Below are 27,967 nucleotides of genomic sequence, written 5' to 3'. Positions count from 1 at the left end.
TTTTATATGTTATTAAATGAAAGCATGTCGATGGAATGATAATATGCTATATATATAACCGCGTGTCTATATATATGGGTATATATTAACATATCCATATATATATACGTGTTTTTTTTTTTTATTTATTTTTTTTAATAATTTGTTTGACATTTCATAATATTTTATTTCAAGTTAAATAATTTAATGTGCAATTTATTTATTACTTTTCATTCCATCTCTACCCTTTTTGAATTTATTTAAATTTAAGAAGCGGCTTCAGTGTTTATGTATTTGTTGGTCTATGTTTTATTTTGTTCGTATCTTTCATTTAATTTTTTTTTTTTTTTTAATAATGAAAACCTTAATGCGCTTTTAGAAACAATCAAATTAAAATTATTTCCATAAATCGGAATATTATAAATAGTATATACATATATATATATGTTATGGGTAAAGACAGCCAGCATATGTACTGAAAAAGTATATTTTATTCGTTTTAAGTTGAAATATAAAAAAAGTGAGCATATGCTCTTTTACAGTTATTGAGGGGAAAGACTTATCATAAAGGCTATATTTTTTATTTTTTTTTTTTTTATTTTATTTTGAGAAATATAGAATATACACTTTAGGGGACCTGTTTATATACATACTGCTTTACCATTTCATAGACATTAATTTGAATTATTTATTTAGAAAGGTTTGAAAGTAAAAGTAGCTAAGAGTTTAATATAGGTGTGTGTATTTGGTTATTATTAATTCTAAATAAATTTGTTCTATTTTATATATATTTTCCAATTTGTATAAAGAGGAAATATGAATAAAATAAGATTGGATGTCATGGTTTTACTTTTCTATTCCTTAGATAAAATGAACACAAACAAAGAATGCACAAATGTTTATTTATATCATTGATGTGTATTTATGTATACATGTAATAATTCATAAATAGGGGCATAAAATAAATAAAAATATATATATATATATATATATAACAATCTTTCAAATAGATATTATAGGAAGTTTGAGATATAAAATATGGAGATGGATCATTTCGATGGGAAATGTAAAGATATATCATAATATAAAAAAAAAAAAAAAAAAAAAAAACAGTAAAATGGAAATTTGTTTAAAATGATAATTTTAATTATAGAGAAAAAGGTAAAAATATTTTTTAAAATTAAAAAAAAAAAAAAAAATTATCACAAATGAGTAAAAATTTTGATAAAAATTTAGTGGCACTTATTAGTAGATTGATATTAGAAAAAAAATATAAAAAGGATAATACACAAAGAATAAATTTTGAAAATGATATAAAAATAAATTACAAAAATAATAATGAATTAAAGGGGAATACATTATCAAAATGTATGGGCTTTATGAAAATATAATTATTATAAAAAGATATGATAATATAGTTAGTTTTGGAAGTATTATTAAATATAACATAATTTTATTTATAGATTTTATTTATTCTTTTTAATTTAGTAAAATTGTCACACAAGTATATACAATTAAAAAGTTTGTTATCTTTATGTATGGGGATACAAATTATATACATATATATATATATATATTTTTTTTTTTGAATTTTAATATAAAAATATGAAATAAGAATGAATGAAGATTTAAAACTAGGATCAGTAATATGGCCAAACTTTTCTTCTCCTTTTAATATATCATGTTATGGATTAAACTATGAGTGTAATATCTTAGCTTTGGGAAGTTCTGAAGGAAACATAGTACTTTTTCGAGTGGAAAAAAATGAAAAGCATAAAAATGGTAATGAGGCTGACATAGCAAGTAATGAAAGTGTAAATAAAATATCATCAACCGATTTGGGAAAAACGAACAATGATTCAAATTGTGAAGAGGTTAAGAAAAGTAGCAATAGTAACAGTTTTAACAAACGTATTGAAAATGATGAAGATGAAAATGAAAAAATAAATAATCGAATAAAACTAATACCATATAATATATTATTAAATAATAAAAATAATGGATGTAATAATAGTGTAACACAATTATGTTTTGGTTTATCATATTCATATCTTATTCAATGTGTATCTAAAGAAATATTAATTTCGTTATATGTTGATAATACAATTGCTTTATGGTCATTAGATGAAGGAAGATGTTTTAAAATATTTAAAAATTATAATTTTTATATATATAATATGAAAGTATTACAAGATCGAAGATTTATATTGTTATCTGGATATAAAGATATATTAGTTATAGATTTATGGGCAAATACAGATAAAGAAATTGTAGCTCGTTTATCTATAGAAAATAAGGAATGTAATGAAGAGGGTAATAAAAGTAATGAACTGAGTGATGTAGAAGATAGTAATGATACACATTATGATATTGCTAATAGTGATATAAATTGTAAAATGTTTTCATCATCTTCTGATAGTTTAGAATCTAATAATTTTTCCATGGATAATTATAAAGAAAATAATGAAAGATGTAAAGAAGTAATTAATGAGGTATATGAAGAAAAATCTGTAAAATATTTTTCTCCATCATTAGTTAATAATATAAATGAACGGGATAGATATAGTAAGCATAATTATTATTATAACTCTCAATTTTTAAATTATAAACTATATTATGCTAAAAAAAAAACTACTACTACTAATAGTAGTAATAATAATAATAATAGTAATAATTCGAATTTAAAAATATGTTGTATTTCTGCTGGTTTAGTACCATATTTAAAAAAAGAGAATCAAAGATCTTTAATACAATGTATGAAATTGTTAAAAAGAAAATTTTTTAACATTTATGAAAAAAGAGAAAAAAATAATTCAAATAGTAGGAATGTAGGAGATAACGATAATAATAACAATAATATGCAAGGGGAAGAATGTGATGAAGAATATATAAAATTGAGAGAAAAAGAAACATATAAAAATTTACATGATTTATTTTATTGTCCAGTATTAATATCAGCATGGTTAAATAATGGAGATATAATATGTTGGGATTTAACAAATTTATTAAATTTTTATAAAAGCAAAACAAGATTTGTTATAAGAACCGATAAAACTGAAATTGAAATGTATAATGAAACAATTGAAGATATTGCAGAAAATTGTATATATGATGAGTTAATAAAAAATAAAATAAATATACCAAATGATATAAATTTAAAATCTCAAGATAAACATTTAAAGAATACAGAAGATACTTATGAACAAATTGATGGGGTATATCATGTTAACCCAATTTTTATTTCAAATCTGCCATCATCAAAATCAGATTTAGAAATATCTGGTAATGGTAATTCAAGTCAAATAGGTATTATAGATAACTACATTATAATTTTACAGAAAAACCGGTTAATTATTTATGAAAGAAAAAATGCAAATTCCTCTTTTGTTCCACTTATGGATTTATTTTGTCCTGATTTTGATCAATCTTGCAAAAGACGCACTCAAAATGCCCACTGGGTTGGCATGCAAGTTTTGCGTAAGCCAATTTGGCGGTTTTCTTCAGGTACCTTTCCCATTATTATTTCACACATTTATATTTGTGCTCCCGTTTCTTACCGCTTCTTTCCGCTTCTTCCCGCTTCACTCGTTTCTTCTTCATTTTTTGTGCAGGCGCGTCCCAAAGCAACAGCTCAAAAATAAGGTCATTCAATATTATGCAGAACATGTCTAAGAATATTTGTGGGTGCATTATCGCCTGGACAACTGAAGGGAATTTTTATTGCTATACTTTACCTCTAAAATTTTCAAGCATGTTTTTGTCTTTTCAATCGAATATAAAATCATTTTTTTTAATGAAGGTTGACAAAAACTTGTTGGGTTCATTTAAGAGTCCTGGTCCAATTCTTTTTTACAGAAATAAATATAGCACATCTAAAAAAGATGCAGATACCTATGAACATAATTTCTCCAATAGTAGTAGTATGTTCAGTCAGATAAGACAGAACAACAATAATGAGAATACAAACCCTGCGCATCTAAATAATGATTATAATAATGAGGAAAAGACGAGTAATAAATATAGCAGCATTTATAAGGTACATACATCGAGTTATAGTTATAGCAGTATAAATAAAAATAGTTTAAATGAAAAGTCGAATTTATGTGAAATTGAAAAAAACACATGTTCAATAGAATCAACAAAATTGGAAAATAGCAATAGCTATAATGAAGATACAAATATATCAAAATTAAAAAATAATAGTAATTATCGTAAAAATGTGAACAGTAAAAAAAAATCATCTATATGGAAAGATGATGTATTTTTTTTATTTGTAAACAAATTAAAACTAAACAGAATTATAGTATATGAATATTTATTTAACATTTGGTATAAGACAAATAAAATAGATAGTATATGGTTATTAGGTAATAAAAAAAAAAATAATATTTTAGAAGATAATGAAAGAGGATATAAATATGATGTAATAAAAAGGGAAATAGAAACAACAAAGGATTATAATATGAATATAGAAAAAATAAATAATGAAGAAATGTATAATACTAATATTTATAATCGAAAAGAAAATGTTGAATATGATGAGAATAAAAATAAAGAAATAATTACATATACATTTTGTGAAAATAATTTAAATTTATATGTGATAATTAGTTATAGGGAAAGTCGAGTTGTGTGTGTATTAATAAATTGTTATAAATATGTGGAAAATAAAAAAATAATATATGATTTATACATTCCAGATATTATATATAAAAAAAAAAATTTTATAACAGTATTACATGTCGAAAATAATTATATAATTGGGGGAACAAATAGTGGAGATATATTAATATGGAATGTTTATAATTTTAGTTTAGTAAAGTTTATAAAAAATTGTCATTTTTCATATATATGTAGTATATATAAAGTTGTTACAGAGAATTTTTTAAAAAAAGATAATGTAAATATATCAGAAGAAAAAGAAGAAACATCTTTTGTATTAACATGTGATGCAAGTAATTATATGATCTTAATAAATTTGAATAAAATCGATTATAATAATGATCATAATAATTTTTTTTGTAAAAATGATGAATGTAACATTATTTTATCATCAGAAGATAACATGGATAGTGTATTATTTTTAAAAAAAGAAAAAGAAAGATTAAAAAAAAAAATGATAAAACAAAAGGGAAGCAACAATTTTGAGATAAATATTTGTAATAAGACAGATAGAATAAATGTTAGAAGAATAAGCAATAGTCAAATAAAATATAAGAATAAAAAAAAAAGAAAAAGTAATAGTCAAATAAATTATGTTAATACTGGTTTTAAAAGGCCAAGTTGGATAAATCCAGAAAATAAATATAAACTAATAAACATTTTAAACTGTAAAAATGGAATAAAAAATTATCAAGTAAAAAATAATAATTCATATATTTATAGTATGTCATTATTAAAAGCAAAAAAATATATTATGAAGTTAAGAAAGAAAACATGGGAAAAACGATATGAAATGGAAAGAAAATTAAAAATTATGACTCATGTATGTTTTCATTGTTGTTTTAAAAAATTAGAAAAAAAAAATGAAATTAATTTTAAATTAATAAATAATGTATATATAAATAGTTATTCTTCACTATTATATATTAGTTTAGTAAATAATTATGTCTATATATATAATTATAAAAGTGGAAATTTTTTAAGATATTTATACGATTCTCAATATTCTCAAATATCAAATATTCCATTTGAAAATGTATATACTAGGTTAGGTATAAGTGTATCAAGTATTCAACTTTTAAATAAAATTAAAATTAAAAAAAATAAAACCACATATCTACATGAATTCAATACAGAAAGTGAAATAATATTTGATGATGTTTCTGATAAACCGAGTTCATGTTCTTATTCATTAATTTCATCATCACCTTCTTTAGAATCGCTTCAGCATTTTTTAAGTAGTGATGGAATGGAAATAAATAGAGATAATGATACTAATACTAATGATAGTTATTTGAGTGAGAAAGATGGAATAGATAATAAGGAGATACAATTTGAGAAAAATAAATTTAATAAAATGGAAAATATAATTAGAGGAAAAAAAGAAAAAAAATCATATTTATTAGTAAAAAGTCAAATACCAGTTATTAGTCATATATTATTTAGAGATAATCATTTATCGAAAAAGGCATTACCATTAGGAAGATTGTTATATCATTATTTTTTACCTGAGAAATGTACAAAATTATGTAAAGAATTATTTTTTTTCTTAACCGATTTTCCATCTTTACCATTTTCTATGTGTATACAAGGAAAGGAATCTACCTATTCGCTAATAATTCCTAAGTATACTCAACTGTTTCATTTTTCAAAAATGTACCCATTGAAGTTAAAACGGGGAAAATCCAGAAAAAAAGGGAATGCAGAAAATGTGGAAAAAAATGTGGAAAAAAATGAAGACATTATAAATTATAGAACATACAAAAAGGAAATGTACAAATTTTTATCAGCAGAAAAAAGGAAAAAAAAAAAAAAAAAAAAATTTTTTTATGATTCATTAAATATAGATTATAATGATATATATAACAAACAATTTAAAAATAAATATTTTTTGAATGACTCGTTAAGAAAAAAATACATTTATTTTGGTCTTAAATTAGGGACTAAGCAAAATGAGAATAAGAATAAAGTTAGTGCACTAATGCATAAATGGAAATATGTTTATGAGAGTCGAGAAGAAAATTGGAATAGTGAAAATAATCGAGATATATTAAAAAAATATAAAATAAATAAAGATAGTAATTTGTATCCAATAAAAGTGAATGATAAATGGGAACTTCCAAATAGTAGTAATTCAATATATAAAGATATTGAAATAAATTGTGAAAAAAAAACTGATAAAAATTATAATAGACAGAATAATAATTTATATATATTACAATATAATTGTTCTAATAATCGAAATATTGAAAGAAATAAAAATATAGATAAACACAAACACAGACAATGGATGTGTGATTATATAGATGATGAAATGGATGGGTGGTATTCATGTGACTCTTCTTCTAGTAAATCAAGTATATATTTGTATATCCCCAAAAATAAGAATAATAAACATATTGGTAAAACAGTTAGAAGTAGTATAAATAGGGTTAGTGACATTGATAAAAGAATACACATTTCAAATAGATGTAGTGAAATAAAAGGAAGTAAATATAATGAAGGAGATATTAAAAAGAAAATAATGAATCCAATAAACATATTTTCGAAAAGGGAAAATAAAAAAATAAAAAAAAAAAACAAGAGAGATATATCTTACTTTTTTAATGATAACTCAGTTGAAATATGTTGTGAAAGCTTGTATGTGAACACTTTGTATTTTTGTTTTATTTTACGATTTATAAATTTTTGGTTCAAAATGTGTCGAGATAAATATAATGATAATATATTAATAAACTTAAAAAAATATATAATATATAATTTACCAAATAATAATAAAATAAATTTATTTTTATTAAGTTATATATCTATGTATCCATATGATAAAAGTATAAGAATTCAATTGCAAAAATTTATGTTTATATTAATACAAAATATGAAGAATGAATGTTTAGATAAATATTCAAAACTAGCTACCGAAATATTGCGCATTAATAATAAAAAAAAAAGAATTATAAAAAAAAATAATGATAGTATATCATTATATGATACAACAGGGGCATACATAATACAAATAATTATACCAAGAGTTGGATCACATTATTTATATCCTTATGTATATGCTGATGAAATATGTTTAACATTATTATTATTATTATTAGTTGTTAAATCAATTTATTTAAGAAATTCCAAAATATTTTATTCAAATGCAAGTATGGCTACATTAATTATCCATCACATATGTTATTATATATTTGTGGATACACAAAATTTGATAGAAAATACTTATAATAAATTTAATAAATTTAAATTATTTCATTTTATACATTTATTGTCTTTAAGCTTTTCAATAACTTGGGATTTTATTTTATTAATACAAAAAGGTATTTTTACTAATAACATGAAAAATGTTACATATAGTAATTTTAGTATAAATATAAAAGATGAAGATTTTATTTGTAACGAACAAATTATAAATGAAAATTTTTATAAAAATCTGAAAGATTATTATATATTAGCAAATACATTAGGGAATGAATCTTTACACCATTCTTCAAGTGAAATTAATTTAAAAAATTGCATAGAGGATTACATAATGAAATCTAACAATGATAATAATAATAGTAGTAGCAATATGAATGAACACCATTTTGAAAAACAAGATTTAGAATTAAGCTCATATGAAAATGTTATATCAGATGAAAATAGTGAAATAAAAACAGTTGTTTGTAAAGCTAGTGAATCAGGAGAATGTGATAGTGTTATTGTTAATAATGTAGAGAATGAAGGAAATAATAATAACATAAATAAGTTTAAAATTATGGAAGAGCAAAAAAAAAAGATATATGGTGAATTGTGTAATATAAATAATGATATAAATAAAATATTTTCAAATAAAAAATGCCCATTTAATGAGAATAATTATATAAGTATATGTCATTTTATTTTAAATATTTTTGAATTATATACCTTGTCATTAAATAATATTAGTTTCTTAAAAATTTTAATAAATATAGGACGTATTGAACCATTTTTATTTTTAAAGACATTACAATATATAAGTAATAATTTACAAAAACGTGTATTATATATAAATAAAATATTATTTTTGTTAATAATATTAATAAAAAATTATAAATGGATATTTAATTATTATATGAATATAATTATAGATATATTGCTAATCTCATTAGACCCATCAAATAATGTAAGGATGTTATGTTTAAAATTATCAACTAGTTTAATTTATACATTAGTAAAAAATTTTACAATTTGTGCATTTAATAAGTTTACTCAAAGATTAGCTGTAGCAAATAATTCTAATAAGTGTATATATTTATATGATTTAAAAAATGCAAAAAAATTAAAAATATTTCAAGGGCATAAAAAAAGTGTAAATTGTATTAATTTTAATTCTACTGGAACATGTTTAGCATCTTATTCAAAATTAGATTTTTCTTTTAAAATTTGGAATTGTTCAAATGCTGGATTATTTAGTGGATTTTTAAAAGTACAATCAAAATGCTCACGAGATATACAATTGTCTAAAATTAAATTAAGTTATTTATTTTTGTCGGATAATTTTATAAATATTACTTATAAAAAGAAAAATGAATGGGTATTACGTAGAGAAGACAATGTTACTTATTTGATATATACTTGAAGAGTTGGATTTGAAAAAATAAAATTTATGAAAGATATCGATACTTTTATAATAATACAATGATCTAGCTATACACATAACTGTTTTTTTTTTTTTTTTTTTTTTTTTTGAAATTTACCCACTTAAAATGGGAATTTATAAGCACATTATATTTCACCGTTTTTGCATATTTCTATATAATTGTAAAATTTATAATTTTTTTAATTTTTATTGTACATATATATTTTATATTCACATATTTGATTATTATTTTTACATACCGTTTATATAAAACGAGTAATATACTTAAAAAAAAATATATTTTTTTGAGTTTGCTCATTAAGGTGATTTACTCTATTGTGTTGTATTGTTGTGTTCAATAAATATTTATTTATTTTTTTTGTTGATGGGGTTATAACCATTTAAAAACTATTTTTACATTTTGAATATATAGATAATATTTTACTTTTTAATACATTTATATAGAAACATATTATTTATTTTTCATTTATTGGAAATTTTTCCGTTGCCATAAATGTTTTTTTCTTTAATATAAAATATATATTGTGTATACTTTTTGTAATTATTGAAATTAGCTACCATATTTTAAATAGGAAATAAAATATGTTACTATTTTATGACCGTATTTTAGGCATTTCAATATGTGTGTGCAATATTAAATTTTAATAACCTTTTAAGGGCATATATATGGAAAAATAAAATAGAATGAAAAAAAAAAAAAAAAAAAATTGTTCATTGTATTGTATTGCATGTTTAATGTTAAACAAATTTTAACCTTAAAATATGTAACTGTGTACGTTCTTAAAGCCCATTAAAATTTAACACGTATATTCCCTTTGAATATTTATTTTGAGTTATGAAGTTTTATATATTCAGCTAATTTAGGGGTATATATATACTATGTATATAAATAAACTTGTGTTATGTGTCCCCAGATTATTTATAAAATAAAACAACAGTTTTATGGTTAGAAAAAAAATACATATTTGGGTGTTATTTTATATGGGATAAAATTGAAATTGTTATATTTTTCCAAATTAAAATTTAAGTAAATAAATATTATATTTACATATATATACATATTTATTTATTTATTTGTACATATAAATAATTATAAATAAAAATGAGATATTATAGATTTTCTTACACTAATATGTAAATTATTTTTTTTTATTAAGCAGTGGTGTATCAACTAGAGAGCCAAGGGGGTAGGGGGGGTGAAATAAATATTTATATTAAATAGGGATAATTAGCAAATTTATATAATAATATAACTAACATATATTATAATTAGCATTTTCCATTTTTCAATTGTTTTTATATATTTTACCAAAATAACGTAAAGTACAAATAAATATTATAGGATAATGGAAAAAACCCTTTTTTTGCTTTTGATTGTATTTTTGGTATTCCTTTTTTGACACTTAAAAAAATGAAAAAAAAAACAAAGGAACAAAAAAATGAAAAAATGAAAAAATGAACAAATGAAATTCAATTAATTATTAATATTATAAAATTTTATTAAATATTGATAATATTTATGAGGTACCCTACTTTAATTTAAAAATTGGTTTATGATTATTTAAGAATAAAACATAAAAATAGTTTAATTCCTTATTTTTTAAATAAAGTGCTAATATAATTACATTATATAATACATTTTGCCAGATTTGCAATAATATTGAAATAAAGGGTTGGAAAATATACCGATATATTATAACGTTTTTTTTTTTATTATATCCACGAAAAAAATAAAAATAAATGTAAAAATATTATGCGGGTATAAAATATAGTATTATTATCAAAATTTTGTAAGAATATTTTCAATGCCCCAAGTGTATGTATATATATATATATATATATATGAAGGAAATATATTTTTACTAATATAGGTTATTAATTTGAATATCTCTATAAAAAATATATACATATATAATATTTATATTTTTATATAATATGCTCATTTATTTTATATGCATAAATATGTAACTGCTTATTTATCTATGTAATATTTCCTTTTTTTAAAATCTTTTAATAATTTATATATATTATATATTGTAAAAAAAAAAAAAAAAAAAAACATTTTTTATTTAATGATTTTATAAATATATTTACAAATGTGACACTTTTTTTGTATACATAATTGCCACATTTAAAGAAATAAATTTTATGTGATTTGAATTTTTGTAACTTTTTCAAAATACAATTAAAATTATATTTACAATTGGATCTATATAAAATGTACAAAAAGGTAAGTATATATTGATAGTTATTAAGATATAAAATATTTTATACATATGACTAAGGGTTTTACATAAATATATGTTTATTTATATTGTTGGGATATTATTTGTTTGAGCTTGATATGTTGGGTTAAAAAAATTATTTATTTTCTTTATAAAAAGAAATACGAATAAAATATTTAAATAGTAAAATTATGGGAAAAATAAATAATGTATTTATAATTTGTTAGAGAGGGGGAGGGGGAGATAATAATGAGAAAAATAATGTTGCATAGATTTTATATTTTTCATTTTGTGAGTTATATATTTTTTAATAGGCTTCAAAATAAAATATTATTATGCGTATTTATTTTGTTATATATTATTATTTTTTTTTTTTTTTTTTAGGAATATGTTATTGATTGTAAAGGGCATATGTTGGGAAGATTAGCTTCCATTATTGCCAAAGAACTTTTAAATGGACAAAGAATAGTAGCAGTTAGGTGTGAAGATATTGACATATCAGGAAGTTTGTACAGAAATAAACTAAAATATCAAGAATTTTTAAGATTAAGAACTAATACAAACCCTAAAAAGGGACCACTTCATTTAAGAGAACCATCAAAAATATTATGGAGATGTGTTAGAGGCATGTTACCACATAAAACTCCAAAAGGAAAAATAGCTTTAAGTAAATTAAAGGTTCTTGTAGGTATGCCATATCCATATGATAAGAAAAAAAAGTATGTACTTCCTGGTGCATTAAGAGCATTTAGATTACAAAAGCACCGACGTTTCTGTAGATTAGGCACATTAAGTTCAAGAGTTGGTTGGAATTATGATGAATTAGTAAAAAAAAAGGAACAAGTTCGAAAAGAACTTAGCAAAATATATTACAAAAAAAAAGTTAACACATTAAATGAAAAGAAAAAAATAAAAGAAGAAGCATTAGGATTAATTAAACCAGAAGAACGCAAAATTTTGGAAAACTTTGGATATATATAAAGAGAAAAACATATAATTTTTTTACACCCCTACATTATATGTATTTATATCTGTATGTTTGTGAATGTAGAGTATAATTTAATTAATAGAATGCTGAAATATTACTTACCAATATTCATTATAAACTTTTAAAATAAAAAATAAAATAATATTTATTATTATTTTTCTAAGAAAATATGAATTATCATTTTATAAGTTATATGTAGACGAGTTCCATAAATAAACATTTTAAGATCCGTATCTCATATAACGAAATTTTAACATTAAATAATAAAAAGGTATACATAAAAAATATGGAAATAATATAATAATAAAAATATGAACAATTTTGCATTTTCTTATTTTCATAAATTTATACTTTTTATATAACATTCAATGTCATTTATTATATGATCTTCATTGGAAGGTAATTTTGTATTTTTCACATTTTGGAAAATAATGTTGATATTTGAATTAATATCTTTTAGTTCTTCATGGGTAAAATAAAGAAATAATTTTTCTTCATTCCAATATTTAAGTAAATTAAAAAAAAAGTGTATTAAATTTGAGAATGTAAAATTGTTCTTTTTATTTATCTGTTCATTATTTATTATATTATTATGAACATCCACTTGGTCAATCTCAAAGAAAATATTCCAATTATTTTTTATAAAATTTATTACGTCTTTTATTTCGTCGCAGTTATAGTTAAATTTTATAAATTTGTAGTAGTTGTTTTTATTCTTGTCCAAAATGTTTCTAAAAAGGGAATCGAAAAAAAAATATACAAAATTATGACAAAATTATGATAAAATTATGACAAAATTATGACAAATTATGACAAAATTTATCATTTTTTACGGCAATTCAATTATATGCATATTGTGTGTATAGTTAAATTTAGGGTTAATATTTATCAATAGAAACAATTTCGTTAGACATATAATTTGATGCATTATTATTAAATGATATATTATCTTACAAGAATTGTTTTATTTTTTTTCGTATTATTGATTGGTTATCATTTAAAAGGGGATAATTTTGATCTGCTTTTTGATTATTTTCCAAATAGTTCATAGAAAAAAATTTAAGACGATTTTTTTTTTTTTTTAAGTTATCTAAATTATTTGTAGAAATATTCATATTTAGATAATCTTCATATGTAACTTTTTCTTCATATTTTTTAATTGGTTTCATATTTATTACACTTACTATATCACAAAATTCTTTATAACTTTTACATGTTTTTACTATATCTTTTTTTTTATCGTCTTTTTTTTTATATTCCTCATCTTTTAGTATACTTTGTACAAACTCATTTCTCAGCTTTTTAATATTTATTGAGTCTACATAATTATTTACATCCATTGGATTATATATAGTCCTTATTTGGGACGTTAACTATGTTGTCGATTTTTTGTATTCCTACTATATTCTACTATTACTATTATTTTTTTAATTTTTTTAATAGAAAAATAGATATATCAGTTTTTTTGTGTACCTTTCTTAAATTATCATATATGAACTTAGTTTTCCTCTTGACTGTTTTGTCTTATTTTTACATAATTTATTTTTCATAACATTTTTGACAAAGAAAACGATTTTTATTTTATAAAAGAAATGGAGAAATAAAGAAATAAATAAAGAATGTATAATAATATACATTAATTTATATGTGAACATATATGTGTGTGAAGAATATAAAAAAACAAACGGTGCATTATAGTGTACTTTTCATTTTTATAATGATATTTGGTATATATACAAAATGAAGATATACCATAACACTTTTTATTATTATCTTTAACATAAAGAAAATAAATATAGAATGAAAGAAAATCATAGTTTTATTTGACCGAATACTATATTGTGTACAATTGCGAAAAACACATCTTTAGTCTTAATCAGTTTTCTCTATTCTTTTCTCTATTTTTTTCTCTATTATTTTCTCTATTTTTTTTCTCTATTTTTTTTCTCATTTTTTTCCTTATTTTTTCTCATTTTTTATTAAATATAGATACTGAAATAAATTTTTAATTCTATAAGAGTTATCATTTTGAAAATGCGTCTTACAATGATTTATACATTAAGCTAGCGAACAACACATAAAATGTGAAATAGAAATTATAAGTCGGCCTTATGTTAGTAGGATTGCGTTTGGAAATATGTCGAAAAATTCATACTCCCAACTTGCAAAAAGAAGAGAAGTAAGGAGAAGAGGAAAATAAACCTGGGGATTTTATTTTGACCAAATGGATGATTGGGACATTTTGAGGGTTTTTCTCCATAAAATAAATTCAAAAATCAGAAAAAATAAATCCTGGTTTATAATAACTTAACAATATAATTTATATTCGTGATATTTTCCGCTTTTTCAAAAAAATATAAAAGAATAATTGTTAAGTGATACTTCCCTTAAATGTATATGCATTATTTTATGTCATAATTTTTTAAATAAATTTTCTGAATATATAAATTATGATTATTCAACATATTAAAATATATGTATACCTATAATACCGTAAAAAATATATATAGCCAATCAACGATCTAAGTATGATGATATAAAATATGATGAATAAAAAAAAAATAATAATATTAAATTATAAGAAAATGATAAATAATAATATTAAATTATAAGAAGTGAAATAATAAATTCCTATTTGACTTGTATTATTGCTAGGACAATTTTAGCAAAAATAATTTATCAATAGAACGAAAATTTTCATCACTTTTTATAAAAAAAAAAAAATAAAGTCTTAATTATAGATTATAAGTAGAAAGTGTGAAAACAAAAAAAAAAAAAAAAAAAAAAAAAATATAAAACTTATTAAAAGATACAGAGATAAAAAACACACCAATTAATAATGGAAGAGGATAAAAGGGAATTAACGTATTAATATAAGATGAACATATATGTATAAACAAATGTAAGTATTTATATATGTTATGTATTGTATATTAAAAATAAAAACGAAAGTAGAGAAGAAACGAATAAAATTAAGAATTGAGAAATGGTAAAATAAATATACCAGAATATGCAAATGGTGTTAGTAAAGTATTTGCATGTCATATTTTGATTGAATTTGTTTTTTTACTAAATATAAAAAAATTGGAAAAATCACCAAAATTATTATATAGTGTTTTTTTTCCAAGTTTATGTATACATATATAAAGATATAGTATTTTTGAAATGGAATCAAAAAATAATTTATATGACGAGTTTGGGAATTATATAGGAGATGATATAGATAGTGATGAAGAAGAATATTCCGATAAAATTGATGAATCCAAAGATGGAGATAGTGAAAATAGAAGTGAGAAATCAAATAGTGATGTAGAAAGTAAAGATGAAAATGAAGAAGAAGATGAAGATGAGGATAATTATAATACAAATGGAAATAAAGATAATAAAATGGATGAAAATGATATTGATGAATTGAAAAAAATATATGATGGTGCTGAAGTTTTTATTGAAGAAGAAGATACTCAAGATATTGAACAAGCAACCATAAATAAAATAAATGCAAATGTAGAAAGAATAAGTTTTATAAAAAAATTAGATGTAGAAGCAAATCGAAAAAATTTTGATTTAGTAGAAACATCATTACCAAATAATAATTTTAGTTTTAAATACCTTTCTGAGTTAATGTCACATACAAATTTTATTAGAAACATATGTATTGCAGGACATTTTCATCATGGAAAAACTACTTTAGTAGATAGATTAATTGAATATACTCGAGAAAAAACAAAAGGAGATTATTATTTTGTAAATAAAAGTGGTGGAGGAAATAATAATAGTGGAAGTAGTAGTGTTAGTTTCTTCAAATTAAGTGACGAATTTGATCAAGTTATAAAAAAAAATATAAAAAAAAATGAAAAAAAAATAACTCCATATAATAGTAAGAGAATGGATTGTTTAACTAGTTATACAGATACACGATTAGATGAACAAGCTCGAGGGTTATCAATAAAATCTATACCTATATCATTAATTTTTCAAAATAAAGTTTATGAAAACATTCCTAATAATATATTATTAGATAAAAAATCACAAAATCTTAAATATAAATCATATTTATTTAATATAATAGATACCCCTGGGCATGTAAATTTTTTTGACGAATTTTTATGTTCCCTTAATGTATGTGAATGTTGTTGTTTGGTTGTAGATGTAGTAGATGGTTGTATGTATGTGACTGAAAATGTAATAAAAGCATGTATATATGAAAATGTAAAAATCATATTAGTAATAAATTGTATAGACAAATTAATAATGGATTTAAGATTACCCCCAAATGATGCATATCATAAAATAAATTATACAATTGAAGAAATAAATATGAAAATAGAAACTATATGTAATTTATTAAATAAAACTGAGGAAGAAAAAAATAGTTGGTTATTATCACCACTAAAGAATAATGTATTATTTAGTTCAAGTTTATATGGAATATTTTTTAGTTTGAAATCATTTAGCAAAATTTATTGTGATTTACATAATTCATATAATATAAATATTGATGAATTTTCAAAATATTTATGGGGTGATATATATTATGATGAAGAAAAATTTAAATTTGTTCCATCTCCTGTTTATTCAAATCAGAAAAGAAGTTTTGTTGAATTTATTCTTTTCCCTATTTATAAAATATTTGGTTATGTAACATCTGAAGAAAAAGATTTTCTAATACCTTTTTTAAAAAAATTAAATGTAACTTTAAAAAAAACAGATTATTTATTTAATAATAAATATTTATTAAAAAAAATATGTACAATGATTTTTGAAGATACTACAGCATTTGTAGATGTAGTAATAGATAATTGTCCATCCCCTTTAGAAAATGCAAAAAATAAAACTCTAAGTATATATTCTGGATCACTCAAAACGAAAGTGTGTTATGATATGATGAGATGTTTAAAAGGAGATCAAACAGATAACTTAATGGTATATATAGTAAAAAATTATCATAGGCCAGAATGTTTAGTATTAGATTTATTTGGTAGAGTTATGTGTGGTACATTAAAAAAAGGACAAACTGTTCGAATTTTAGGGGAAGGATATACTTTAGATGATGATGAAGATATGATATCTAGAGTTATTACTCATTTATGGATATATGAAGGAAGATATAGAGTAGAAGTTGATGAGGTTCCTGCTGGTAATTTTGTTTTAATAGGTGGAATTGATATATGTGTAAATAAAACATGTACAATAACAAATATGAAGAAAAAAGGAAATAAGAAAAAAGAAAAATTTGAAAAAAAAAATGATAATAATACTGATATAAATATCATGAGAGATGGATTAAATGATGAAAAAATATTTTTTAACGATGATGAAGATGCAGAAATATTTTACCCATTTAACAAAAAGTTTAGATATATAATTTGTGCAAATTCTGTTTTTAAAGTTGCATGTGAACCTATAAACCCTTCAGAATTACCAAAAATGTTAGACGGGTTGAGAAAAATTGATAAAACATATCCATTGGCATCTACAAAAGTGGAAGAATCTGGAGAACACATAGTTCTAGGAACAGGAGAATTATATCTTGATTGTGTTTTACATGATTTAAGAAAATTATATGGTGATTTAGAAATAAAGGTTTCCGATCCAGTTGTTCAATTTAATGAAACAATTACTGAAGCATCAGCTTTGAATTGTTTTGCTGAAACACCAAATAAAAAAAATAAAATATATATGATTTCTGAACCAATACAAAAAGAGTTAATGGATGATATTGTTCAAGGACTTGTTCATTTAAAGAAAAATGACAAGAGCAACGTAGATGAATATTTGCATACAATGGATAAATTATTAATGAAGGGGGGGGATAAAAGAGTAGATCTTTTGGAAAATTATCAAAGTTCGAAAAAAAATGATGATGATAATGACGATGATGACGATGACGATAGCAATAAAGAGGTGGAAAAAGATGAAAAAAATCGCGAAAAAAATCGTGAAAAAAATACAAAATTAGATGATGATACAGAAAAAAGGAAAAGTACATTAAACTATAACATAGATCAAGATGTTATATCCTTATTAACAAATAAGCATAATTGGGATATATTATCTATAAGATCTATTTGGGAATTTGGTCCTGAAAATAATAGTCCAAATATTTTAATGGATGAATCATTATATAATGAAACAAATAAAGATAATTTATATTCAATAAAAAATAATATAATACAAGGATTTTGTTGGGCTACCAAAGAAGGACCATTAATAGAAGAAAATATGAAAAATGTTAAGGTAAAAATATTAAGGGCAGATATTGATGATGATCCAATTAATAGAGGAGCTGGTCAAATTATTCCAACTACAAGAAGAGCAATTTATTCTTCATTTTTATTAGCTACACCTAGATTATTAGAACCCATTTTATTTACAGAAATAATATGTTCAGGTGATTCGGTTTCTTCAGTATATAATGTTTTATCAAGAAGAAGAGGTCATGTATTAAAAGATTTTCCAAAAGTAGGAACACCATTATATATGGTACATGCTTATATACCTGCCATAGAATCATTTGGTTTTGAAACAGATTTAAGAACCCATACCAGTGGTCAAGCATTTTGTTTAAGTATGTTTGATCATTGGCATATTGTACCTGGCGATCCTTTAGACAAATCGGTTATTTTAAGGCCATTAGAACCTTCACCTATTCAACATTTAGCTAGAGAATTTTTGTTAAAAACTAGACGAAGAAAAGGGCTTACTGAGGATGTAACAATTAATAGATTTTTTGATGACCCAATGTTATTAAATATAAAAGGAGAATTTTCCGAATATTTCTAACAAAAATTGGTATATACTTTTTTTTGAGATTATAATCTTATATTAAAAGTAATAGAATTTAATATACATTCATATAATTTATGACACCGATATATATTACATACAAGAAAATCTTTTTCATTTATATATTTCACAATATGGTTTTATATTTATCAAAAAAAAAATGAAACTTGAAAATAGTATAATATTTTACAAGCGAATAATATCACTACAATGAGAAATCATCATTTATTTTTTTTTTATTTTTTTTTTTGAAAATTCAAGTAACAATTTTTTGTGGGCAAAGTATTGTTATTACACTTAATAGCGAAAATGTGCTCTTTACACACAAATGCACACTAAGTTTTATCTCACAATATTGACTCCATTGTTTTCTACATACATATGTATGTATATATATATTTATTATTTTTTCGCATAACTCTTATATTATTGTTTATATATGCGGGGTTTATAAATATAAAAACTTTTATAGCAATTTATGCATTTTAAAATATTTTTTAGATAATACAGAAAAAATGATATGTATGTATAAGGTTTATTTTTTACTAATTGGAAAAGGCTTTATATTTAACTTTAAGGTTTTGAAACATGTATAAAACTGATTATATTACTGAATAAATAAGAAAATAAATATATATGGATGAAATATAAGGGCAATATTTATATAACACTTGTATAATGTATTAAAACAACTTGGCTTTATAGAGGAACATATAATATACTTAAATTTTTAGTTCTTTTAAAAAATTTTTAAAGTTTAAAATATGATTTTTTTAGAGGAGAAAATGAGAATTCTCTAGCCATAATTTGATTATAATTAATAGTATATTTACAAATTAGAGATTATAATTTTTTTATAAAAAAGGAAAAAAAAAAAAATATATATATATATATATATATATACATACTATTTCGAAGTTAAAATATATTTTGCTTTTTATAAGTAAATAATATATATTATATGTACACCTTTTCTTTTATAGATATACCATTTTTCTGGAAAATAAATAAAGCCAAAATAATTTTTGATTGTACTTATGTGTACTATTTTGCAGAAAACCGACTGTAATGCAATTATAAATCAGGATAAGTTTTAATATTTTTTATAGGCATGCTACATATGTATATAATTAAATATATAATAATACATTTGTTTTGGACGGATGATTAAAGGCATATGTAATATGAGAGGGGATAAAACATAGAAATGTTATATATATATATCTATTGGCACATATATGATACATTGTATTTATTATAAGTATTTTTTTTTTTTTTTTTTTTTTTTTTTTTGCTAAAACACGGATATTAACTAGATAAAAATTGTACATATTATATGCATATGCCTAGTTCAAAACGTTAAGAAATAAATGAAATACCAATTAAATAGTAATTAAAAAATATATACATAATGTTTATGTTGATTTTAAATGCTATTCTATATTACATGTGTACATATATTTATTAAAAAACAAACAAATTAATATTCTACAAACGAATATGAGACCAATAATTAAATTAATATAAGTTTGATATAGTTATATATATGTATATACAATAACTATCTTATGTTTAGCGTAGTTATGTAGCTACTTTTTTTAAAATTTATGTGTCAGTTTTTTTAATTAACACTTAATTTTTTTTTTTATAATATTTAAATCCTTATTAAGGTAATTTATATACCTTGAAATGATAAAGTTTTAAAGCCCGTTCTATATGTTAAAATTAATCAAATAAATTATGCATTTATATGTATATATATGCATAGAATGTTTCATTCTACTCTTAAATTTTTCTTAACAGTATTTTTTTTTATGCCGTAAGTTAAACATTTTATATAGGAACATATTAATAGTATAATATAATGAGAAAATAAATATATGTGTGCAAAATACATTGAAAAAAATGTGTATATAATGTATATATTAAATGGTTATTTTTATGTATATTTATACATTGTGTGTGTGTGCATAAATTCTATATATATATAAAGAGTTTTAACAAGCGATATATTAATTCCACTGTTTGAAAGTTTTTGAAAAAATATAGATTATATAAGTCTGTAAGTTGATTGAACACATTTAAGTAAGTTGCTTAATCTGGTGAATGAATCCATATTCATATATATGTATAAATTTTCATGTTTATTATCTATTTGCTTATTTATGTATATAATTGTATACAAATATGTTCGTACCCAATGAAATGAGTCCATATATATTTATACATGTATATATTTTTAAATACTTCTGTGTGTAAATAAAAAGAAAATGTGCTCATGGTATTCTTCAATTTTTTTCATGCCTTATCTGTATATTTGAATTTTTCGGTAAAGTTTGGTTTCTTTAAATTGCATACATCCTACATAATTCAATATTTATAGTTCCACCCACGTTCTCATACGTAGTCATATTTTTATCCCCATTTATATTCCATTCTTATCGCCATTTTATTCCATCTTTATCCTCATTTTATTCCATTTTTATCCCCATTTCTTATTCTTTATCAGAATCACACTTACGCGCGCGTTTTATTTCGGAACTTATATAATTTGAGTATTTCTGTTGTTTTTTCAATTTTTCATTTTTTATTTTTTATTTTTTTCGTGTATATATGCGTTTATTTTGGGAGGGCACAAGTTACTACAACGGATGTTAGAAATTTCCCGGGAAAAACGAAAAATATATCTTTAGATAATTAATAGCACATATAAATATATATGCATTTATTTATTTATTTATATGTGTGTATGTGTGCATAATCATTAAAGGGTTGGTTCTATAACAAGAAGAAATTAGCATGTTGTAGAAAGAGAAGATCCGAGAAAATAAAAAAAATGAGGGTTCGACATTTGCAAAGTTATTTAACAGAACATGGGTTATTAAAAAGAAGCAGCATAGAAGATATAAAAAATTTAAAACTAGGAATAGATGCATTGTATTTTTTAAGAGCATCCGATAATTTAAAAGATATTTTAAGTGATGTGTCAGGATGTATATCTCCATGTATATTTCATTTAGTAGATAAACAATGTGAATATTTTAGAAAATATAATATAGATATAATATTTGTATTTGATGGTATAACACCAAAATCTCACAAATTATTTTCTGCACAATACCAACAAAATATAGAACAAGGTTGGGTATATTATGTTAATAATGAATTAAAATTATCTTATGAAAAATTTTCTCAAGTATCTAATATATGTAATTCTTATTTGGCATTTGTATTATTCCATTATTTAAAAAGTAAAGGATATAAATGTATATATGCACCTTATTTAGCTATTTCTCAATTATCTTATTTTTTAGCTAATAATATAATTGACACAATATTAGGTCCTCCTACATTGATTTTATATAATCCTCAAAATGTAATAATAAATATAATATGGGAAGAAAATTATATTGAATGGATAGATTTAAATATTTTATTAAAAATATGGAATATAAATAAAGAACAATTTATAGATGCATGTTTATTAGCTGGTACAGAATATTGTTTAACTTTTCCTTATCTTAATCTATCTCATTTTAATAGTGGAAATTCAGAATTTAATTTTGGTAATGCTATTGAATTTATTAAACAGTCACCTCTAATTAGTTATTTACAACATTTCCCAAATGATCAATTAAAAAAAAGTTATATTGAGGGATATCGTGTATGTAAATCTATTTTGAAATTTCCTATAGTTTTATTATTATCAGGAGAAGTTGGTTTTTTTTCATATAAAGATAAAAATTTTTATAATACTGATAATGTTTATGATAATAATTTGTTGAATAAAAGTGATCAAGCTGAAAAAATTAAAGATGAAAATTACGAAGATAGTGAATATAATAAAAGTTTTAGTATTAATGGTAATTTATATAATGTATGCAATGAAAAAATAAAAGACCTTACCACAATAGATACCCTTGTTGATAGTTTTGATTCTGGTAAGGTAAATTCTGGTGATAAAAGTATTGAACCCAATAAAATAAGTGAAGAGATATATAAAGATAATTTACATTATATGAAAAATAATGTGCATATAGAGGATGGTAAGGAACCACAACAAGACAATTCGAAAAAACCTGATTCGGATTGTAAAGGTGATTCGATAGATAAAGAAAATAATTCTGAAAACGAATTTGAAAATGATGAAAATATTAATATGAAGGAAAAATTTGAACATAAAAAAAATAAAGATATAGAAAATGAGGATAAAGATAGTATAAAAATCGATGGTGATAAAAATGAAGATATGGATTATGAAGGAGTTCCACATGATTACATAAAAGTTATTGGATCTCGATTTCCAACATGTGTATATTATTTAATGTCAATTGGGCTTTTAAGTAAAAAAATATTATGTGTGTTAGCTCAGGGAGAATGGATTGACTATACACATCCAATTTTAGATTCTTTTGAATATAGGGATTCATTGATTGATTTAAGAGAATATAGATGTAGAATATTAGGATTGATATCTGTTAAATTAAATCCTTATTTTTATAAAAGGAAAATAAAATTTTTTGATTATGGTTATTATATAAATAATATATTAGAAAAAAACAACAAATTCACATATTTAGACATTAGTTTAATTGATGGGTTTTTATGGAATATAAATAAAAATAATATTATTGAAGAAACAAAACGGCAAAATAATAAGCATGTGAATTTACAATTTATTTTAAAATGGCACTTATATTGCGAAAGTATGAATATGTCACTTGTTTGTAAAAATGAAGCAATACAAGAAGAGTTATCAAATTCTGAGGGGGATGATAATTCAGATAAAAATTCAGATATTGGTAGTGAGGATAGCAGAAAAATAAGGGATAGTTCTGAAGGGAATAATGATAAAAATGAAGAAGAAAAAGAAGCTTATAAAATAAAAAAATTAAATAAAGAAAAATACAATGATAAAATAATACGAAATTATAATAATTATTATAAAAATATACTTAATACAAATAATCAAAATTTTAATAGCATATTATGTATAGTATATTATATGTTTCTTGAAAATTTAGGTATATTTACAAAAAGATGTGGAGTTACTTTATTTGGTTTATTATTATCTGAAAGTAAAAATAAAAGTATTGATAATAATATTTTAATAATATTTGAATTATTAAAATTCGGATTTTTAACTACCCAACCTTTATTGCCTCCAAATGGAAAGAAATATCCAGAAAATGCATATTCAGCAATTAATAATTCAAAAAATTTAAAAGACCAAGATAAAAAGAGTGTTCTTTTATTATCTAGAATCTATTCTTTGTATAGTTCTAATACAAATAAAGAAATTAAATATGATGGATTAATTGATTTTGATTTATGTGCATTTTTTTCTGTTGTAAAAATAATTAAAAAAACATTAAGACAATTAATGCAAGCATGTATTGCTAATGTACTTATAACGAATATGGAGTTAATACATTTATTACCTGACAATTTATATAACCAATTAAATTCTGACATTTCTTATTTTTTCGTAACAGATCATCTTATGGGAGTTTTAACAAAATATTTCTTGTTATTCGATTTTGATGATTTAAAAAACGAAATATATAAACACGACATTTCAATCGAAAATTATAATCAAGCAACACCAGATGGAAAGAGAGAAAATTTATGTATAGCTAGTAGTTGCAATGGAACTAGTGATATTGTAATAGAAAATAATAACGAACATTGTGATCCCATTAATAAAGCTAAAAATACTAAAGATGAAAAAAATTGTAGTAATTCTGCTGCTGATGGAATAAATACAAACACAAATTTAGAACAAATGCATAACATTAAAAATTGTAGCACTCAAGATAATCAAGAGTTATCGGATGAGTTAGGAAAAAATAACTTAAGTGAAAAATCAGATATATACAATAATAATGAAGAGGATAAAAATAATATAAATTCTGAAGACATAAATGAAAAAGATGATAATAAATGTAACAATGATAGTAATAAAATGGGTATGGATGATGAAAATGTTAATTCTGGTGCCGAGGAAGATAAATTAGGAAATAAATTTAATATATTTGAAAAGGAAGTAAGAAAAAAATTTCCAAGTTTTTTAAACCCGATAATTGACTTGTGCAATGCAATTAATACATGGAGAGACCACCTAAATTTAATTATAAAGTTAGAAAAGCATACGAATGTATATGATTTGGTTTCAGATATGAAAGCCGCGAATAGTTTTTTGGAAAAAAAAATACAATATATAGGTCTCGATAAATGTGCAACTTACATTGATATTTGTTCAAATCACAATGCATAAAATGTGTATCCTGTATATACATGTATATGTGATATTTTTATTTTATTTTAATTAAAAATATGTATTTTTTTCATTAATAGTGATTTTATTGTTATTATTCACTAATTCGATTTAGCTTTGAATTCAAAAATTAAAAAACAGTTAAATAAAACAGCATATGTAAACTGAATTAACTACACATACATGTATGTGTGTATATATATTTTTTTGAGGGCTGTCATAAGTATCAAACACTTTTAGAGTCGATATTTCATTATTATCACGTATACTATCTCAGTTATATTTTGTTTTTTCTATTTTGTGAAATATAGATATATATATGCATATGATAAAAATTACTAGAATGTGAACAGTCGTATAATTCCAATTTTTATATTCATATACATATTTTACTATGTAAACAGATCTAAAACTGCATTATTTTTTAAACCCGATTTTATCTTGTTGTACATAATATTTTTAAATACACAAAATAAATATAGTACAATAATGATGTTATATAATTAAAATAAAGTTTATAGTTAGGATTAATTATAAATGTTACAAAAAAAGAAAATGAAAAGAAAGAAGGCAATAAATAAAATAGAAAGTATGGATGAAAAAATATAATAAGTATATACCACTTAGTAGATATATATAAACAATTCTATATTGCAGTTACAATACTGCCAATTTTGCCTTTCATTCTCTCATTATATCATTTAAATATATATGTACATAATTATATTCATTTTTGATAATAAATTAAACTAAAAATTGGGGTGAAAGCTATATTAAATGTGTTGTATAACAATTTTAACCAAAAAAAGGATTATGTTTTTCTGTATACATTATAATAGTTGTAGCGGAATTAACAAAATTTTGTATTTCACCTCCAACCAAACAAATATAAAACAAATATAAAACAAATACAAAACAAACATAAAACAAACATATGCACATATATATGTACACAATATTGTTTTATTCATGGTGCTCATCTGTGTAAAAATATTGGATACATTTTGTTATACAAAAAAAACAAAAAAATAAAGTTAGAAATATCTTACTTTTGTATTCATTTTACTGTGATGTATTAAATTAAAATCGGGACAAAAATTGGTATATGTAAAAGTAAATCTATATATGCATAAGAAATTTTAATTATTTAGTTTAGAGTGTGTTTTTGTTAACTGTATTTTTCACGAAACTTACAGATTCCTAAAATGGATAATTTATCTGCATGTACCGGTACAACATCCAACGGGTTTAGCTTCTTCAGATGGTAATCTTTTAAATTGGAAGCTTCCATTCATATTAAAACTTGATGATGGCATCATAATGTGTTGATCCATGCTTTCTCCATTATATTGATTAAAGAAATTTACTTGAGAAAAATCGTCACTTCTCATATTAGTTTGATCGTTTACACTTTTGCTGTTCATAATATTAATACTTCTACTTTGTGAATTTCTAGCATATGCATTTTCATTTATTTGGTTATACGAATTCATTTTTTGTTGGTATGTATTATTTAAACTGAATCTTCCTGCTTTTCCTTCTGTATATTTTTTGTACTCTTCTTCCCAATTTATGTTTTTGGCGTTTTTTGGAACATATTTTATTACTTCTTCAGTATCTTCAATTTCTTTATATCTAACAACTTCTTTGATTTGAGGGACTTCAACAATTTTATCATGCCATTTTTCAATAATTTTTTGGCGCTCAACAATTTTTTCTACAACTTCGATTTTTGGAACATATTTATTTTTATAATGAATATGAGGGACTTCAACGACTTTTTCAATATATTTAACTTCTGGGACTTCTACAATTTTTTCAACAATATGTGTGACGTTTTTTGGTACATGGATAATTTTTTCTTGAATAATAGTTTTTGGAACAAATTTTTCAACAGTCTTAATAACTGGAACTTCAACAGTCTTTGTAACAACATCAACTGGTTGGTAAGCTGTAAGAGCAACCCATTTTCTATCAACGGTTGATGTCTCTTTAGTGTCTATGTTATCTATTTTTTGATAACTGTTTCTGCTTAAATGTGAATTATCCATTTTATTTTATTTTATTTTAAAAGAAATTTGAATTTTTGCTATATATATAAAAATAAATCATAAATGATTAAAAATTAATATTATTAAAAAATGAATTAAAATTTATACTATTACATAAAATTCATATATATGGTAACGAGACGGAGCATGTGTAAATTTTATGATTAAATATAAAAATAACTATACTTCAACAAAAAACAAGAAATTAAACTAAAAAATATATACAAACAAATGAAGAAAATACACTATTATTTTGTAAAAATAAAAATCAAAATAGAACTAATAAGTACTTTCTATTAAGTTTTAAGAAGAAATAAATTTGTGAAAAACATAAAAAAAAAATGTATATTATATAAAAGAAAAAGAAAAATTAAT

At 21.8% G+C, this 27,967-nt stretch overlaps 6 protein-coding genes across 6 annotated transcripts; 4 read left to right on the top strand and 2 right to left on the bottom strand.

The window, feature by feature from the left end:
- Window positions 1-1,595: 1,595 nt before the first annotated feature.
- PY17X_1205600 (WD repeat-containing protein, putative) lies at window positions 1,596-9,244 on the top strand (the record flags this gene model as incomplete). Its single annotated transcript, XM_022956700.1, has 2 exons — window positions 1,596-3,483; window positions 3,591-9,244. The coding sequence occupies 2 exons, from the start codon at window positions 1,596-1,598 to the stop codon at window positions 9,242-9,244; spliced, it is 7,542 nt and encodes a 2,513-aa protein (XP_022812562.1).
- Window positions 9,245-11,483: 2,239 nt separating this feature from the next.
- On the top strand, window positions 11,484-12,471 carry PY17X_1205500 (60S ribosomal protein L13, putative; the record flags this gene model as incomplete). Its single annotated transcript, XM_022956699.1, has 2 exons — window positions 11,484-11,495; window positions 11,875-12,471. The coding sequence occupies 2 exons, from the start codon at window positions 11,484-11,486 to the stop codon at window positions 12,469-12,471; spliced, it is 609 nt and encodes a 202-aa protein (XP_022812561.1).
- A 344-nt stretch (window positions 12,472-12,815) lies between these two features.
- On the bottom strand, window positions 12,816-13,818 carry PY17X_1205400 (conserved Plasmodium protein, unknown function; the record flags this gene model as incomplete). Its single annotated transcript, XM_022956698.1, has 2 exons — window positions 12,816-13,209; window positions 13,433-13,818. The coding sequence occupies 2 exons, from the start codon at window positions 13,816-13,818 to the stop codon at window positions 12,816-12,818; spliced, it is 780 nt and encodes a 259-aa protein (XP_022812560.1).
- A 1,825-nt stretch (window positions 13,819-15,643) lies between these two features.
- PY17X_1205300 (uncharacterized protein) lies at window positions 15,644-19,261 on the top strand (the record flags this gene model as incomplete). The annotated part of the gene is made up of 1 exon (XM_720782.1): window positions 15,644-19,261. The coding sequence occupies one exon, from the start codon at window positions 15,644-15,646 to the stop codon at window positions 19,259-19,261; it is 3,618 nt and encodes a 1,205-aa protein (XP_725875.1).
- A 2,839-nt stretch (window positions 19,262-22,100) lies between these two features.
- Window positions 22,101-25,541, top strand: PY17X_1205200 (MKT1 domain-containing protein, putative; the record flags this gene model as incomplete). Its single annotated transcript, XM_719528.2, has 1 exon — window positions 22,101-25,541. The coding sequence occupies one exon, from the start codon at window positions 22,101-22,103 to the stop codon at window positions 25,539-25,541; it is 3,441 nt and encodes a 1,146-aa protein (XP_724621.2).
- A 1,214-nt stretch (window positions 25,542-26,755) lies between these two features.
- PY17X_1205100 (membrane skeletal protein IMC1) lies at window positions 26,756-27,592 on the bottom strand (the record flags this gene model as incomplete). The annotated part of the gene is made up of 1 exon (XM_719527.1): window positions 26,756-27,592. The coding sequence occupies one exon, from the start codon at window positions 27,590-27,592 to the stop codon at window positions 26,756-26,758; it is 837 nt and encodes a 278-aa protein (XP_724620.1).
- Window positions 27,593-27,967: the final 375 nt, after the last annotated feature.

Source organism: Plasmodium yoelii, assembly GCF_900002385.2.
Source record: "Plasmodium yoelii strain 17X genome assembly, chromosome: 12".
Lineage (NCBI taxonomy): Eukaryota > Apicomplexa > Aconoidasida > Haemosporida > Plasmodiidae > Plasmodium > Plasmodium yoelii.
The sequence above is the reverse complement of the archived record's forward strand: the minus strand, read 5'-3'. Positions and strand labels throughout refer to the sequence as shown.